The sequence below is a fragment of the Bos grunniens genome, chromosome 29, assembly GCF_055505025.1.
Source record: "Bos grunniens cultivar Pamir isolate PY7600 chromosome 29, Bosgru_T2T1.0, whole genome shotgun sequence".
Taxonomy (NCBI): Eukaryota; Metazoa; Chordata; class Mammalia; order Artiodactyla; family Bovidae; genus Bos; species Bos grunniens.
This window is the reverse complement of record NC_141193.1, coordinates 10,891,048-10,907,801: the sequence shown is the minus strand read 5'-3', so window position 1 is coordinate 10,907,801 and position 16,754 is coordinate 10,891,048. Positions and strand designations below refer to the sequence as shown.

General features: G+C 52.4%; 2 protein-coding genes across 4 annotated transcripts in view; one reads left to right on the top strand and one right to left on the bottom strand.

Moving 5' to 3' along the window:
* Window positions 1–2,078: 2,078 nt before the first annotated feature.
* On the bottom strand, window positions 2,079–16,218 carry FADS1 (fatty acid desaturase 1). Of its 3 annotated transcripts, none has more exons than XM_086383537.1 (12): window positions 15,895–16,218; window positions 13,455–13,565; window positions 12,716–12,913; window positions 11,963–12,064; window positions 11,731–11,859; window positions 8,350–8,410; window positions 6,428–6,504; window positions 5,433–5,530; window positions 5,162–5,258; window positions 4,870–4,949; window positions 4,627–4,752; window positions 2,079–4,397 (listed from the first exon to the last, which is right to left on the bottom strand). In XM_086383537.1, exons 1-12 carry the CDS (start codon window positions 16,084–16,086, stop codon window positions 4,346–4,348), a joined length of 1,323 nt encoding a protein of 440 aa, XP_086239663.1. In that variant the 5' UTR covers window positions 16,087–16,218; the 3' UTR covers window positions 2,079–4,345. The 3 variants fall into 3 exon arrangements, with proteins under 3 accessions (XP_086239663.1, XP_086239664.1, XP_086239666.1); XM_086383538.1 differs by lacking the exon at window positions 15,895–16,218 and adding an exon at window positions 15,743–15,878; XM_086383540.1 differs by lacking the exon at window positions 15,895–16,218 and adding an exon at window positions 15,735–15,803.
* FADS2 (fatty acid desaturase 2) overlaps window positions 15,904–16,754 on the top strand; it is a 129,840-nt gene continuing 128,989 nt past the window's right edge. The window contains exon 1 of the mRNA XM_086383547.1: window positions 15,904–16,039. The gene's annotated coding sequence lies outside the window, so the exon portion shown is untranslated. The remainder of the gene's footprint in view (window positions 16,040–16,754) is intronic.

The window sequence follows — 16,754 nt, the reverse complement described above, 5'->3', positions numbered from 1 at the left end:
TCCAGGCATTTACTTTACCAGTTTATAAATCATGAAAGCTGTCATTCAAAAATCACTTATTTCCTCCATGACTTAAATTTCAGGTTACTCTTCTTCATAGAGTTGGAATGTTGTGGTTCTTTTTTTTTTTTTCACCAACATAACTTTTATGAATAAAACATACCCTCAGTAAAACAACATTGTAATTCAGTTATACTTGAATAAAATTTTTTAAAAACAGTAACACAACATTGTGATTATACTTAAGTAAAAAATGAATCAAAAAATATATCTGGATAGGTGTGATGTGATATCTATTGTGATTTTGATTTGCACTTCTCCCATGATTAGTGAGGTTGAGAACATTTTCATTTATTGCTTCACCATTTTTACTTAATTTTGGGGAGATGTCTGTTCAGTTATTTGGTCCATTATTAAACTGGATTATTAGCTCTTTTTTGGAACTTGATTTATAGTTATTTCTTAGTCCTTTTTCAGTCATATGGTTTTAAAATTTTCTTCCCATTCTGTTATAACTGTTGAAGAGACTTCTTTCCCATTGTGGAGTCTTAGAACCTTGGTGAAGATGATTGTGCCAGTATATATGAGTTTATCTGAGGGCTCTATTCTGGCCCATAGGTCTAGCTGCCTGTTTCTATGCCAGTACCATACTGTTTGGATTGTTGTGCCTGTGTAATATATTTGAAATCATTAAGTGAAGTCTCCATCTTACTGTCAAGATTGTTTTGGCCCTTTGGGGTCTTTTGTGTTTTTATATGCATTTTTCAAAAATTTTTATTGGCATACAGTTGCTTTACAGTGTTGTGTTAGTCTCTTGCTACATAGCAGAGTGAATCCGTGATGTGTTGGTGTATATCCTTTTAAAGACCAGTAGTGGTCAGATATTTTAAGAGTAAAGTATCTTTCAAGAGAAATCTTACGTAAAATGTAAGACTGTAAGAGCTCCTCTGGTTGAAGCAGGAATGAGATACAGTCTCCCCAGGAACATCCCACAACCAGGGGCCTCTAAACCACTAGTGTAGACAGAAAGTTCTGTCCTTAGGGCAGGGATCTTAGTCTGTTTCTAGCAGTTGACAGACCAGTTTTCCAGATTGAACCAAGCCACAAAACTTGAGTTCCGTTTTTCTTCTTGACTCTGCTGCACAGCATGTGGGATGTTAGTTCCTGACCTGGGATTGAACCCTGCAGTGGAAGTGTGGAGTCAGCCCGCACTAATAGTGACGGGGGCCCAGAAGTGGGAAGACTCAGGAGTTACTGCCTTGACACAGTAGCCCCAGTTAAGGGCCTGTCTTCTGGGGTGGCAGGTAGAGTGCTTTGTCTTCGGAATTACCTGGTCTTTTCTAGAAGTTTATTAACCACTGCAGGGAGAATTAGTCCTGCACATTTTATTTAGCACATTCTAATATTCTTGCTCGGAGAGGAGAGCTGCTCTAGTAGGGCACTGCTTAAAAGGGCATCGCTTTGCAGTCCAACTCTGACGTAAAAGAGTCAGCAAAAAGCAGTCTTACGGAGATCACCTACACTGAGATTAGATACGAGTTTAAAAGGGTGAGGGCATTGCCTCATGATAGGAGATGATGCACTGAGTGCTGAAACCACTTAGTGTTTGCAGGCCGTCTACACTGAGCACTGAAACTGCTTAGTGTATGCAGGCCGTCTACACTGAGCACTGAACCCCCTTAGTGTATGCAGGCTGTCTACACTGAGCGCTGAACCCACTTAGTGTATGCAGGCCGTTTACACTGAGCACTGAACCCACTTAGTATATGCAGACCATCTACACTGAGCACTGAAACTGCTTAATGTATGCAGGCCGTCTACACTGAGTGCTGAAACTGCTTAGTGTACACAGGCAGTCTAGCATTTAAACACTTGAGTGTCATGGGAAGGGGTTGGCCTTCTTGCCACAGTTCATCCGAACCTTGGTGATTTTCAGAGGGGCCTAACAACCCTCCCTGTACCCCAAGGGGGCTCGTGTTCTAGACAGAGCCATAGCAGTAGGTAGTAATCTGAAGCAGAGGTACAGGCAGCCCTATCAACAGGTACAGGAAAGCATCATGGATTATAAATGAAGAGCCTTTGTTTGGTCAAATTAACTTTTATTTCTCAGTTTGATTTCATCGGCACATGGTAACAACACTGGTACACACAAAAAGGATACTGACAACAGGGTCTACTTAAAAGGCCTGTGGCAGAGTGGTAGGAAGAGGAAAGTAACAAGACAGCCTAGAAGTTGGAGTTTTTAAAAAGTGAGTTCAAATGTTAGTGCTGCCACATCTATGACCAGAGAGGCAATGTATCCTCTCTCATCCTGTTTTCTCCTGTCATGGTGTGGGTCCTGTCATTGTGAGATCTCTCATGTTATCTTGCAGCTCTGAGCTTTTTGTTACTCGTCTGTCCCTTTGTGGCCATGTGAGACCACACTGGGCCAGACTAAGGGGAGAAGGCCACAGTGGTTGAGGTGCTTTGAGGACCTGGACTTGGCTCAGAAAGACCCACTAGCTTTGCTCAGATTGGGCAGCCTGGGCCCAAAGCCAGGTGGCCTGATAGGCTGGGTTTAGCACCTATTCTAGAGTGAAGAGCCAGTGAAAGCAGACTCTCCAATCTGCTTCTCAGTTGTTCTGCCCCAATGGAAAAGATCTAAAATCTGTAACCTGGTTTCCTCTGTGTGTGTGTGTGTGTGTGTGTATGTATGTAAAAGTCTATTTTAAGTAACTGCAAACCCTGTTAGGTGGTGCCTCTAACCCCACCCCAACATCCCCTAGGCCCTTCATCGCCCTGGTTATCACTCTCATCTCTTTGCCATTCTCTTCCTAAACTAAATGCGAATGCTCCCAGGTCTCTGCTTTTTTCTTCTAGATTAAGGTTCTCTTTCCAGTGTCCAGAATACTCAATATGCTTAGAGAAGATGCTGTTGAACAGGTGAATTGATCTCACCTGAACTGAAAGGCTGTGGGGGTGGGGATGTGAATGCTGATAACCCGTGGGGCACAGTCCCGGCATTCCCTCTCTAGAGATGGGTTAAACTGTTTTCAATCTTTTTTTGGGGGAAAAAAAAATGGGATTAAAAAATTGTACACTGAAATGTGTTAGACTGATATACTTTTAAGAGATTCTCCTAAATTCCTACCTGGTCTCCAGCAGAGAGACACTTGAACATAGTTGCCAGAGTAAGGATTCTAAAGGACAGCCATGATGGTCAGACTTCTGTTTTTTATCTTCCTATTTCTGATAAGAACTATGAAGTCATTTTGAGCAATGCCCCTGCTCAAAAGTGATGCTGTAACATAATTTGTTACAGAAAATCTCTTAGAGCCATTATGTTCTTTGTGACTGAACTCTTGTGTTTTCATCACGACTAGTGATTCCAGTCTCTCCCCCAGCCTGGTCACTTGCGCTCACCTGACTGCTATTTTTACTAAATTTGGAATTACAAATAGGGGAGTACAGGGAAACCACTGGGAGCCCCAGTTTGTTTCTATGGAGAAGACTGAGTGCCCCACATGCCCAACTTGCTTATGGAGCAAGAAGTAGACTCCACATCCTAGGAGTGTTCTGTCCCTTGGGTGATAGTTAAGAGGGCAGTCAAAAGCTGAAAGGATTTTTAATGGCCAGCGACTCCACTGGCAGCCTCAGGCTCCCTTGGTACCCTAGATGGAACACGATACCAAATCCAGTAGTGTTAGCATCCTTCAGGGCTGGACACCTCCAACAGCACAGCCCTGGCCTCTGCTCCCCTCTGCCACCCTGCTTCTCAAAGTGGAAAAACTGCTTCTTGAGGAGTCTGAAGCAGGCATGGGTCACACCTAGCCCTAGAGTGAGCTGAGCTCCCAGGCCACACACTATGCCAGGCCTCAGAATTCTAAATCTTGCCCAGGCGGTTCAGCTGCTCTATCTTCCTCCAGCCTGTGAACCTCTTAAGGTTTGCAAGCCAGGGTAGAGAAGGCACCAAGAAGTGGACCAGTGGGCTGAGCGCCTCCCCTTCCTGGATGAAATTTCAGTGCTAAATCTCTTCCTGATTTCTGGGCTCAGTAGACCTTCCCTATTCCCACACCCTCCTGCCTCCCTCTTAGCTCACCAGCCACCTGCATCTGCCAAACAAAAAAAAGAAAGAAAACTCACAGCCCTGTCCCAGAGGCTCCACCCCTCCTTTCAAGGGGCTTGTGTTTTCCCCCCACCCCTTTGGGTCTTAGATCTGTGCCTGGAAAATAAAGGGGAGGGGTTTGAGTGCAAACCTGTTGTCTCCTCAAACCCACCCCCTTTGAATATTAGGATTGTAGTGGCATTGCCCCCAAGCTTCCGTCTGCTTTGGTGCCATAACCCTTCTTGCAGAGGGAGGCGGCTGTTATTGGTGGAGATAGGCATCTAGCCAGAGCTGCCCGGACTCCTTCAGTGAGCTGTGAGGGCAAGATGAGGGCAGGTGGTGAGGGAAACGGGCTGGAGCAGAGCCCAAAGGCAGACCACCCACAGAAGTACAGCAGTGAGGCCCTTCCAGAGGTGATGCAAGGCCCCTTTGCTTGGTGACCCTCCATTCCAGAAGACCCAGGAAGCACCGCCGTGGTTCCCACCCTGCAGTCTTATCACCGACCCCGCCACCTTGCCCTCTTCCCAAGCTCAGATACTCACTGGACAATGTCAGCGAAGGCTGAGAACAGGGGCTTGGACTGGTACTTTATGCCATGCTTGGCACACAGGGACTGCACCAGGGGAGCCACTTTGTGGTAATTGTGTCGAGGCATCGTGGGGAAAAGACTTCAGGGATAACAGGGACAGTCAGTGGCTCCAGCTCCTCTGTCCCCGCACCACCCCCTCCTTCCCCTGCTACGTGAACCCTCCCCAAGTCCCTGCCTCCCCGGCCTCCCTACTCACTGGTGCTCAATCTGGAAGTTGAGGTGGCCACTGAACCAGTCATTGAAGGCTGACTTGTGGACGTTGCATGTTGCCTGGAGCTGGAGGGGAAGGTCAGAGGGAGCATGGCTCTGGGTACCCGATGGAAGGGCCAGCCCAGCCTTCTTCAGGCAAAGCTGGCCTGCTTCAGTCACTCCCTTCTCCACATGGTGGCAGGAGAGAAGTGTCCAGCTAACGAGGCAAGGTTTGGGTCTGTGCCCACCCACCCTTTTAATTGTGTTATGCCCAGGTCTTTCAAGTGACTGTGCCTTACCTGGGTGGAGACCCAGTCCATGTTGCGGTCATGGTCAATGTGCATGGGGATGTGGTTCATCTGTGTAACCCACACAAACCAATTGCTTTCCAGGAACCTAGTGGATAATGCACCCAGATCAAATCAGTACAAGCAGAGCCCAGAGTTCTCACTCTCCATCAAATAACTGCTGCAGCCCAGCACCTTCCCCAGCCAACACTCCCAGACTAGACTGGTTATTCCCAAACGTCTGCTTCTCTGCACCAGCCCCTGCTCCCCCATCAAGTACTACCTGACCATGAAGACAAGCCCCAGGAAGCCTTTCAGTCCCAACAGCGGCACATAAGTGAGGAAGATACGGACGTAGAAAGTGATCATCCAGGCCAAGTCCTGCAGCAAGAGGCAAGAGAGCCCTGTGATGCCACAAAGCACCTCTCCTCTTGCAGCGCCTGTTTCTCTGCATGGAGCAGCCACCCTCCCTGGTCTTGAGATGAGTGGTCACAGCGGCCTCTCTCAGCTGCCCCCTCCAGTGCCATCTAGCACTGCTGCTCTGTTCTGAGCAGCGCCCCCAGCCCTCCTTGCTTATTTCCTTCACAGGTGCCAGGTCTCCCTGTCTCCAGTTCCCCCCAACCCATCTCTGTCCTCCTTCTGGCTGCCAAATGAATCTTCCAGGACCACAGCTCAGTCCGTGCCAGTACCCTGATCAAACTGTCAATCAATTTCCTGCATCACTCTCCTTCCCTGACACCCAGGTCCAGCAACCCTCGTCCAGTGACCAAATTCCCCCATTAATTCCCAGCTTCTCTGCTCAGAGTCCATTCCCACTTCCCCACCTCTACCTGTCCACGGCCAGCTAGAAAAGATGCCATGAAGTCCTTTCTGATGCCTCCCATCCAGCCAGGTGCAGTCAGCTCCCTTTTGGAATCCCAGAACCTTCAACCTATACCGTTTCTCTGGTTGTAATCACATCCTGCTTCATCAGACATTTCCTGAGAGTAGGGGCCGTCTCTCATTCCTCTTCCCCCTACCCAGCCTGGCCCCTGCTTTATGCCAAGCACAGTGACCTTAGGAGATACTCGCTGAATGAAATAGGGCATCAGAAGTCAGGTTGCCTGCTGAGCCCAAATCATCTCATCTAGAGATACGGGAGGTCTCTACCTGGTTCTGCTACTTTGCTCTAAATTAGGCCTGGAGTAAACCCCAGTGGGATTTTCCCTGGGGAACCCCATTCCCAGCCCTGAGTACTGGCGACAAAGGATGTGGGATCTGGGGGCTATGGATACTTACCACCCACTTCTTCCTGTGGATAACAAAGTAGAAAATATACCACTGGAAGTAGACAGGCAGCAAGGCTGGGGGCCCAACTGGGGAGGAAATGGAGACATGGGAGGAAGTGTGAGCTGCAGAAGGGTTGCCGAGGGCCAGCTGGTACGGGACAGATGGCCTCCAGCACAGGGCTGCCCCTCTGCCATCTCCTGTTGCCCCTCCAGCCACCCCCCTCAATCCATTAGGACTGACCAGGCACTGAAAGTGGGCGTGAATGCCAATCTGAAGAAAGGGGAATCTCCCATGGATGCTGAGAGGGTGAGGGGAAGGGCATGGCATTCTCTTCAGTGGAAGAGGACAGCTGGGGAAACGAGCTTCACTTGGTGTGGAAGCTGCCCTGCACCTGTACCTTTAAGAAAGCGCTACTCTCCCTCCCCGAGCTGAGCTGCCCTGTCTTCAGCCCTGCCTCTGCCTCTGCCTCCTCCTAGCCCTATGCTCATCCTTGCAGCCCCCTGCTCCTGGCTGCTCCACCACACGGGTGAAGGGACAGGAGCTGGAAAGTGTGTGTGTTGAGTGGGGGGACCCTGCTGATCCTCCACAGGCTGAAAGCTCACTTCCCTGGACTAGGGAAATGAGCTGGTGCCACCCAACCTGAAGCAGCCTGGAGGTCAACTATGGAAGGGGCGCAAGAGCATCTCAGAACTGGGAGTTGAAGCGGCTCATCCACTGTGCTAGTCGGTTTCCTTCTGTTTCCCTTCTCCGCAGGGTCCTGAAGTTACCTATAACCCAGCATCACGACGCTCACCCATGGCTCTTCTATCCTGATGTGCCATGGATTCTAGCCTTTCTTCCAATGTTTCTGTCCCACCCTTCTATCCCATCCCCGTTTGTCCATAGGGATGGAATTCCAGGCAGTTAAGATAAATTCCCTTGAACTAAAATGAGATCAATGGAATCGTCCCCGCCTTGGGGGAACGGCTGACGTTTAAAATTCCTTAGGCATTATGGAAGGGGTAAAGAATCTGCCTGCAAAGCAGGAGACCTCAGTTCGATTCCTGGGTTGGGAAGATCCCCTGGAGAAGGAAATGGCAACCCACTCCAGTGTTCTTGCCTGGAGAATCCCACAGACAGAGGAGCCTGGCAGGCTACTGTCCATGGGGTCGCAAGAGTCGGACATTACTTAGTGACTAAACCACCAGCACAGGCATTATGGAGCAAATCTTTAAAGCAGCACCAGTCTTCAGAAAGAGCTTAACAACTTCCCTGGTGGTCCGGTGGTTAGGAATCCGCCTTGCAGTGTAGGGGTCTTGGGTTTGTCCCCTGGTCAGGGAACTAAGATCCCACATGCCATGGAGTAACTAAGCCCGCACTCCTCAACTACTGAGGCTGGTGCTCTCCAGGGCCGGCACGCCACAACTAGAGTCTGTGATCCACAGTGAGATTCCTTCATGCAGCAGCTAAGACCCAACACAGCCAAATAAACGGGCATTTTTAAAAAAGGAAGAAAGAAAAGAGCTTAAAACAACCATAGAAATGTTGTCTCTTCCGCTCCCTTTTGTGGTCCAATTCTCCCGTTGCTAGTCTAGCTACCTTGCGTCCCCCAGGGAGTTGGACTGTGCCCCACCTTGACCCTGATGTATGCTTGACAAATCAAAGTGAAGTTTAACAGGTTTAATCAGGCTTGCTCCCCACCACTCAGTTCCCCTGTGGAAGCCAGCGTGGGCCTGGAGGAACTAGTTTGATCCCAACACCAGTGACCTTTGACCAAACATTAGCCTTAGAAGCTAAGACTTTCCCTTGCAGGGAGTAACCTGTTCCATGAGGAGAACTTCCTCCAGCCTTAACTTCAAACACTGTCATCCCAGGAGGCTTATTCCCTACTCACACCCCAGTTGGCAGCCCCTGCCAAGGCAGCAGCCCCCCTGGTGCTGGAGGATACTCACTCAGGAAAAAGTATTTGTGCTGGTGGTTGTAGGGCATGTACTTTTTCTTCTGTTTCCCGAGCTGGGAAGGAAAAGCACACACAAATCAGCACCCACTGGCCGGTCACCCATTCCCCTCCCCTTGTGACTCTGGGTCTTCCCCGAGCAGGAGCAGAAGCCTACGGCAGGGGCCGTCAGTTTGCTGGCGCCATGGAAGGCTCCCATAGGCCCAGCCTGACCTCCAGCTCCTGGCGCATGAAGCCCAAGCTGCTGGGCTTGCTAAGCTCGCCATACCATGAATGCAGCTTGGTAGCTCATACCTGTACAAGGCATGAGCACAGCAGAGCCTGGGTGTCCTCAGGGCTCCCCATGTTCATCCAGAGACATCTTTTAAAGGTTTCCAGGGCCCCCCACCTCCCCTCCTGTCTCCATCTGGTACTTTTTTGACACCAGGGTCTCCACAGACAACCATCTTCACCCCTATATGGGCCAGCAGTCTCTCTATATCCCAGCCCCTGACCTTCTCCAAAATCATTCGGTTTCTTCAGATGTCAACATGAACTTTATAAAATCCCTTGAAAGCTAAGCAATATATGCCAAATATTTGTGGAAAGAATACCAAGAACAGCTTGGCAATCTGAAGGTCCTGGCAAGCCAGCAGGTGGTAAGGCAAGCTGCTGCCAGTTCAGCCAGGGTCCCCTAATGAGAGCATTCAAAACCATGACATTGGAACTCTGCACTCTCCTTCAACAGCTCCTTCTGCCCCATGTGCCCTCGTTGGTTCTGATGACCAGACGACCACAGGGTACGGGAGGAACTCTACCCCGGAGCAGGATACCCCAGAGCTCATCCTTCCTTCATAAGTCCATTTGCTGTTCTGACAGAACATTTACTGAGACTGTGCCAGGCACTTTTGCTAAATGCAAAATGCATTCTTCCTACGTTAACTGATTCATTCAACAAGTATTTATTAAGTGTCTATGTGCCCGGCACTGTTCTAGGTGTGAGTATACAGAGATGAGCAACATAAAATTCCTACCCTCGTGGAGCTTATAATCTTAGGAGAGGGAGCTGGTAATGACCTTATAGACAGAGTTGAAGATAATTACAGATTAAAAGCAGTAAAATATGACCGAAAGAGAGGGAGGCAGTGTCTTGGGTAGGATAGTCAGATATGGCCTCCTTGGGGCCCTGACATCAGAATGGAGACCTGAATGATGAGAAGGAACCATCTGTGCTGACGCTGGGAGGAAAAGCAGTTAAAGCAGAGGGAACAAAGGTTTGGGGTGTTCAAGGGACAGAGGAAGGCCAGTGCGGCTGGGAATATAAAAGGGAGAACAGTCAATAAAGCCAGAAAACTTGGGATGGGCAAATCATGCTGGCCCTGGGAAGGCTACAGGAAGGAGTTTGGATTTTATTCCAAAAGTGATGGGAAGCCCTGGTTGGCCTTCAGCAGGTGGCAGGATCTGCTTTGCCCTTTAAAGGCTCACTCTGGCTAGTGGTGGGGAGAATGAACCACAGGGGTCAGGCAGAGTTGAAGGGAGACCAGCAAGGAGACTGAACCAGTATTCCAGATCTGAGATGGACCAGACCCAGGGATGGGAGGCAGAGGAGATGGAGAAGTCTATGGATTGGGAATATGTTTTGAAGGCAGCATCCCATCCCAAGCAACATTAACTAAGAGGGAGAAGCTGGAAGAGAAGCATCTGCCATGTTTGGTGGAGTAGGTGGGTAGAACTCTGGCCTTCTTGTTATGGATCTATTACAGAAGGGAGCTCTGTCTGCCAGCTGCCTCCTTGAATGGCAATCAAGACTGTAATGGCCATTACAATGCTGATAACTGCCCCACTGTGTTTCAGCTCTTGAAGGCCAGTAAAGTTATCTCTATATGAAGAGTTCCCTACATTTCCCATGTTCTCCAGGGGAGCTGGAAGGCACTGGGACAGATGCTCCTGGGTCAGCCCAGGGGTCAGTGCTCAGTCTGGACCCTCTGAGGCTGAACCAAGAGCCAAGCAGTCTGTAACCCATGCATTTCCTAACAGACAGCCTATCCTCAGCCTTGTAACTAAAAGAAAACAAAACAAAAAAAAAACAAAAAAACCCCCAAAACACCAGAGAGTTATTTTGGTCCCAGAGCATTCTCTATTTTTAGTGTCTACAGAAAGGAATTTCCTAAAAACCCGAGTACCAAGAAACAACAGAGGGGAAAAAAAGAAGCAACAGAGGCAGTGGTGTGAGAAGGTTCCCTTCCATTTAAGACTCTCATCCTTTTTAAAAAAAAAATCTTTATAGTGGCAACAGAAGTGCTACCAGGAGCCTCATGCTGTGCCCAGTAAACAACCCACACTGCTCTCTAAGGAGCCACCTGAGCCAGGGGAGGCCAGGGCTGGTATGTCATTTGCACAGTGTTGGGCACAGAGCAACCAAGTAAGTCTCTTTTCAGGAAGTGGGAAAATTAGAACCTTGTGGTCAGAGGAAATACAAGCCCCAAGCTAGGGGTTCCTAGTGCTAGGACGGCCAGTGCTGCCAGAACCTTCCCAGAGAGTTCTTCTCATGGCCAGAAAGGAAGGAGGGCCAGGCTGTCTCGAATTCAGGCCTGGAACTGAAATGTTTTTAACAACCGTTTAATTCTGGGTGTGCTGAAATGTCACAGCGTGTCATGGAGTGGGGGAGGGGGACCTGGCAAAACTCTGACTACTGCCCAGAGCCTTGGGACAAAGGGTTTTAAATCAACTTTTCAAAGAACTCCACTGGCCACTCACAGCCTTCTGTTGCCTAGCACTCACTACAGGCTCACAAGGTCTCCCAGCCACTCTCAGGAATTCATCCCGTAGCGGCTGCAGTGTAATTGTTGCTCAGCCTCAGATGGCAACTCAAACCCAGTGCTGACCACCCTGAAAGTCAGACTAGAATCAGGTGGGCAGGAAGAATTACTCAGTGGATGAATATTCTAGGCAATGGGCGTCAGAGGCATAATCCAGTCTAGCTGTTGTGGGGGAGACGATGACACAGTAGGATGTGAGTGGGACGATTACAAAGTGCAGGGGGCTGACTGCCTGGGGTGGGGGTGTCTAAAAAGCACCTGCGAGGAGGACCATCCATCGCCTTCCTTCAAGGCTGAGCAGCATTTGCACAGCAATCTGGTCATCCTTTGGGTCCTTGGCAGCACGTGGTACCTTTCTGCAACAGCTATTTGCTGACTTGAACTCACTACGAAGGACTTAGGCTGTTCTGGGCAGCCTGTTTATTCCCTATGGCCTCCCATGACTTCCAAACAGTCGCCCAGCCAGCCTGGCCCGCAATGTCTTACCCACACAGACCAGCACGGTGAGCACTTCCCCACAAGCCCACTGTGCTGGCTGGTTTCTGTGCTCCAAGAGCATCACTGATACCTCTGCTCACCTCCACAGAGAGGACCTTCCCCAGGGCAAAGAAGAAGGGGTGCATGTTGATGTCGGGGTCTTTGCGGAAGCAGTTGGGCTTGGCATGGTGCTGGAAGTGCAAGTGGTTCCACCAGCTGGCAGGGGCCCCCTACAGAAAAGTGGGGTGTGAGTATGAAAGCCTTGTGTCCCCTCTCCCCTGGGCAGCCCATCGTCGACTTGAGTTTCAGAGAGTTCCTCCCCATCCCACTGACCTTCAGGTGACCGATCACAAAATGATGTAACAGGTGGTTCCACTTAGAGGTGCCGAAGACGGACAGGTGTCCAAAGTCATGCTGCAGCCAGCCAGCCTGGGCCTGAGTGAGAAGGGTTAGTGCTGAGAGCAGCCCAGCGTCCATCTGAACTGACTCGGCCTCTCCCCCTTCCCTCATCCACCTGGCCTGTGCTGGCCAAACTGAGTACATCCAGAAAGGAGTCAGGAAGTCTGGGTCCTGCCTCTGCCACCAACTCACATGAGAGCTGGGGCCAGTCACTATCCCTTCTCTGTTCTTTGGAGTCTCCAGCTCTGGGCCTCTGTGACTTCTGATGGACTAAACATCCAGAACTACAGACTGGGACGGAGTGACAAACTCAGGCAAGCAGGAGGCTTAATGAACAAGTGGGTTATGATAGCTAGGTGTTGGGGCAGTGTTGTGGTGGGGAGCGGGGGAAGCCAAGCTTTACCGAGAAACCAGAACCTTGGTTTTTGACACACCTGGACCATGACAGAATCTGAACATGAAGTTTCTGAGGAGACATGTCACAAGAAGAAGGGAACCCTGGGAGGAGCAGCTAGAGGCAGCGGGAGAAATGGAAGGTGCATGTGTGGTGAAGATGAGCAGAGAGAAGCCACAGACAATGGAACAGGCGTTCTCTTCCTGTACCAACTCTCCCGCTGTGTCCTCAGTGGCCTCCTAAGGGGTACAAAGAACTTACCCTATGGATGCTGGGTGAGGCAGGGCTCTCACCTGAACTATACTGAGCAGCACGGAACACAGGAGGAAGGGCACCAAGGACGTCCCAAAGAGCCAGAGAGTGAGCCAGGCAGCGACGTCCAGCAGCAGGATGTGCAGCAGGTACAGCAGGAAGAAGACAGGGTTGGCCTTCATGAGCCCCATTCGCTCCACCGTGGCCCGCAGCTCCCGGAACTCGTGAATCAGCTCTTTCTGTAGAAGAGTGGAGATGGAAAGGCTGTTATTCTCCCCAGTGCAACCCAGCACTGGAGCCAAGATCCCTCTTAAGCTCAAGGCACTCCCACTGCGATAACTGAGGAAGCCCACAGTCCTAGGTAAAGGTACCACAATGCCAACGATAACAGGAGGTGCTGTATGGTCAAGTCTAAGACCATGTGGTCTCTGGAGTTAAACAGAATCATTCTACCCTTGCTCTGCCACTTACTGACAGTGTGATCCTTGGTCATGTTGCTTAATCTCTCTGAGCCTCAGTTTTCTCATCTGGAACTGTGGATTATATGATGTTATACTTGGCACAGAGTTAAGTGCTCAGTTGATTGGTCTCGGGTTGAGGATGGTGATGGTAGTGGTGGTGGCCTTGTGAGAACCACAGCTTCCAAAGGCCCTGAAACCCAACAACTATGTGGGAGAAGCAAGGATCTCAAGATTTGCAAGAACTACTGACTGTGGTCACCTGTGAGCATATGGAGGCCTGTCTTCTACCCCCTGCCCCTCCATCACCACAGGGTCTCACATTCTTAGTGGGCTCAAAGCTGGGCTGCTCCGGAGACAGCTCTCCAATCAGGAGGGAGTTCATATACTTCCTCACAAGGCCCTTGTTGATGTGGAACGCCACAAAGGGATCCTGCAAGGATGGGGAGAAGACAGAACAGTGAGGAAGTCAGCCCTGCCCCCTGGGCTTGTGGAGGGCTCACACCAAAGGCCATCCTCCTGATCCTGCAAGGACACTGCACCCAAGTTCAAACGGAGACCACCGCCCTCCAGGCAGCCTTCCTTTGAAGCTGCTCAGACTAGTCCCTAGTGTCCACCACTCAAGATCACCCACAGCATCTGTGTTCTGTTTTTTCCTGTGGTCATGTATGGATGTGAGAGTTGGACTGTGAAGAAGGCTGAGCGCCGAAGAATTGATGCTTTTGAACTGTGGTGTTGGAGAAGACTCTTGAGAGTCCCTTGGACTGCAAGGAGATCCAACCAGTCCATTCTGAAGGAGATCAGCCCTGGGATTTCTTTGAAAGGAATGATGCTAAAGCTGAAACTCCAGTACTTTGGCCACCTCATGCAAAGAGTTGACTCATTGGAAAAGACTCTGATGCTGGGAGGGACTGGGGGCAAGAGGAGAAGGGGACGACAGAGGATGAGATGTCTGGATGGCATCACTGACTCGATGGACGTGAGTCTCAGTGAACTCCGGGAGCTGGTGATGGACAGGGAGGCCTGGCGTGCTGTGATTCATGGGGTCGCATAGAGTCGGACACGACTGAGCGACTGATCTGATCTGATCTGATCTGAAGGGTACCACACCAAGGAACAGGAAGCACAGGGAGGGGGGACCACAGAAAGCCACGCCTGGGCTGGCCTTTCCTCTGGATGGCTCATGAAACGTGAGGAGGGAGACTTCTTGTGTCCACTAGGGGCTTGTGCATTTCTCCCACTTTGCTCCACAGCTGTTCCGGTCGGCCTTCCATATTTCTCCTCCCAGTCTGAACACCCCATGCCCTGGCGCACCAATTTTGGTTCTCCAAGGTGGGGTCCTCAGTGACTAAATTGATGAGATTAACGTCCTGAAGGTCAGACAGGCCCCAGGCCCTAAGGCAAAGCCACTAGCGAGGAGGGAGCCGGGGCGGAGTCGGCGGCCAGTGGCACCACAAGTCCGGACCAATCGCACTCCCGGCTGCAGCCAGCCCCGGCCCCCAAATCACACTGCAAGAAGCCCCAGCGTTCCGGCCTGCTCCGTCTACGCATGCGCCAGTCCACATCTTCGCCTTCGGCCACAGCCTGCGCGCCCCAGTGGTCTCTCCGGAGACGAGCACAGCCTCCCAGGCTTGGCGCGTGCGAGGGAGGGGCTGGGCCTCACACGGTTAGGCTTCACCGCAACATCACGAGAACCCTAGTGGCCCAAGGGGCGCTCTGAGAGAGCAGGGAGAAAGCTGGGAACAGTAGAAAGGGTCTCGGCGCCAGGCGAAGTATATAGGGTGAGAGGACACAGCGAAGCAAAAGCTCCAATCTCTGGGTCCCAAGGAGTACCCCCTGCTCCCCACCAGCTCTGGAACTCAGAAGGGAGGTGCTAGCACATTATCTAGAGAGAGAAGTGGCAGAATTGGGGCTGGGGAGCGCGCTGGCCCGAGGAAGGGATGCCACCAGCACCGGGCTTAGAGCCCAGGACAGCAAACAGCTGTCCGCTGTGGCGAATAGCTGGAGACCCTGCTGGACTGAGGCTGAGTGACCTCCCCACGGGATTCCAGGACTGCTCTCGGGTCCTAGCTAAGTGTATGCTGGTGCAGGCTCCCCACCTTCCGTACAATGGCCCCATTCCTCCCTGGGCACGAGCAGGTGCTAGGCGTCTCTGGCCAGTGCTGCCCCATCCCCTCTCTCTTCTTCACCCTGTGCAAGGGTTCCCAAGACAGCGGGCGCCAGGTGGCTTTCCCCCAACTCAGTTCTCCGTCCTGCCTGCCCTCTCCAGCCTAGCCAGGCACGCTCGGTCCAGACGCCGCTGCGCTTCCCTCCCAGCCACCCAGACAGGTCAAGAATCCCTCTCCCCACCACTGACCCCTCCTCCCTCGGTCTCGGCAGGTCCGCCGTCGGGAAGCCCCGCACCCCGGAGCTTCTCTCTCCTAGCCCTGCTCCCCGGCCTGCCCACGCTTCGAGACCGCAGATTCCGGGCCGCAAACAGAGCCCACATAGCGGTGGCGCGGCCCTTTGTCTGTGCGTGCACATTGCCAGCCTCCGTCCCTACTCCCCAGACTCCACTTTTTCACCGCCTCTCCTGCCCTTGCATCCCAATTTGGCAGCACACCCAGTTACCCAGCAACAGGTACGCTCCTGCGCCTCCCGGCTTTTCCCAGAACTAGAGAGTGTTCAACCACGACTACCAAACTTCCTGTCTCGCGCGCTGAGCCTCCAGCTCTAGCCGTCCGGTCCCGCCTCCTCCGGTGCCCCCGTCTGGCAGCGCTCACCGTGGCATCCTGCCCCGCGTAGTGGCTGATGACCCGGGAGCCCCCGGGATGTCGGCGGACGAATTCACTGATGTTGTACACCTTTCGGTCAATCACGAGCCACCGCTCTTTTTCACGTCCAGAGCGCTGAGCCACTTCGTCCCAGGTGAAATAGCGTGGGGTCGGCCCCTGGGCCGGGGTCTCGGGGGCCATTGGGGCCGGGCAACAACGCGCGCCAGCTGGGTGGCTGCGGTCAGGCGCGGGCACAGGACCCTCGGGGTAGCGCGCGCCGGCCTCGTAGGCTCCGGTAGCGGGTCCGCTGGTGCGGGTCCGCTGGTGCGCGTCAGGATCCCCGCCGCTCGCGCACCTGGTTTTCAGCCACTGAGGGGTGTTGGCGCTGAGCCCACTGCGCGCGCTCCTATTGGTCGAGGCGCGTGGCGCGGGGAGCAAGTCCCCGCCTCCCCGCCGGCCCAGCTCGGGCGTGCGCTTCAGGAGGGTCGTGGCAGGAGGGCGGCGGGCCGGAACGCGCGCCCCCTTGCGGGCATCTTGCTGGGGTCGCCGCCGGATCCCACTTTTCGACTCGCGCCTTTCGCTCACAGAGGGCGCCGCGGATTGGATAACGGTTCTTGTTGAAGACTCCTGGGTGCGGGGCCCGGCTCGGGGAGGGGGGCACCGAGTGCGCGGGCGCCCTGGGCCTCTAGGGTAGGGTGGGCTCGGCCGGGGTGGAGGGCAGTGGGCAGAGGATGAGCCGGGTGAGTGGGTGGATGAAGGGCGGGCCTCGTTGCCAAGAAGGCCTGCCATGCCTACAGGGTTGAAGATTTTGGGGTTTGGCGGGGGGGTGTGGAGGGGGCTGTCCCAGGGGCCTCGTCTTCGGAGTGGGG

Excerpts from the sequence above, each read along its gene's own strand:
- FADS1 (XM_086383537.1), bottom strand. The coding sequence starts at position 16,086 with ATGGCCCCCGAGACCCCGGCCCAGGGGCCGACCCCACGCTATTTCACC. Across the intron at positions 8,411-11,730 it reads GGAAGGTCCTCTCTGTGGAG|CTCGGGAAACAGAAGAAAAA; the intron begins GTGAGCAGAGGT and ends TTTCCTTCCCAG. Across the intron at positions 6,505-8,349 it reads GCACAAATACTTTTTCCTGA|TTGGGCCCCCAGCCTTGCTG; the intron begins GTGAGTATCCTC and ends TTTCCTCCCCAG.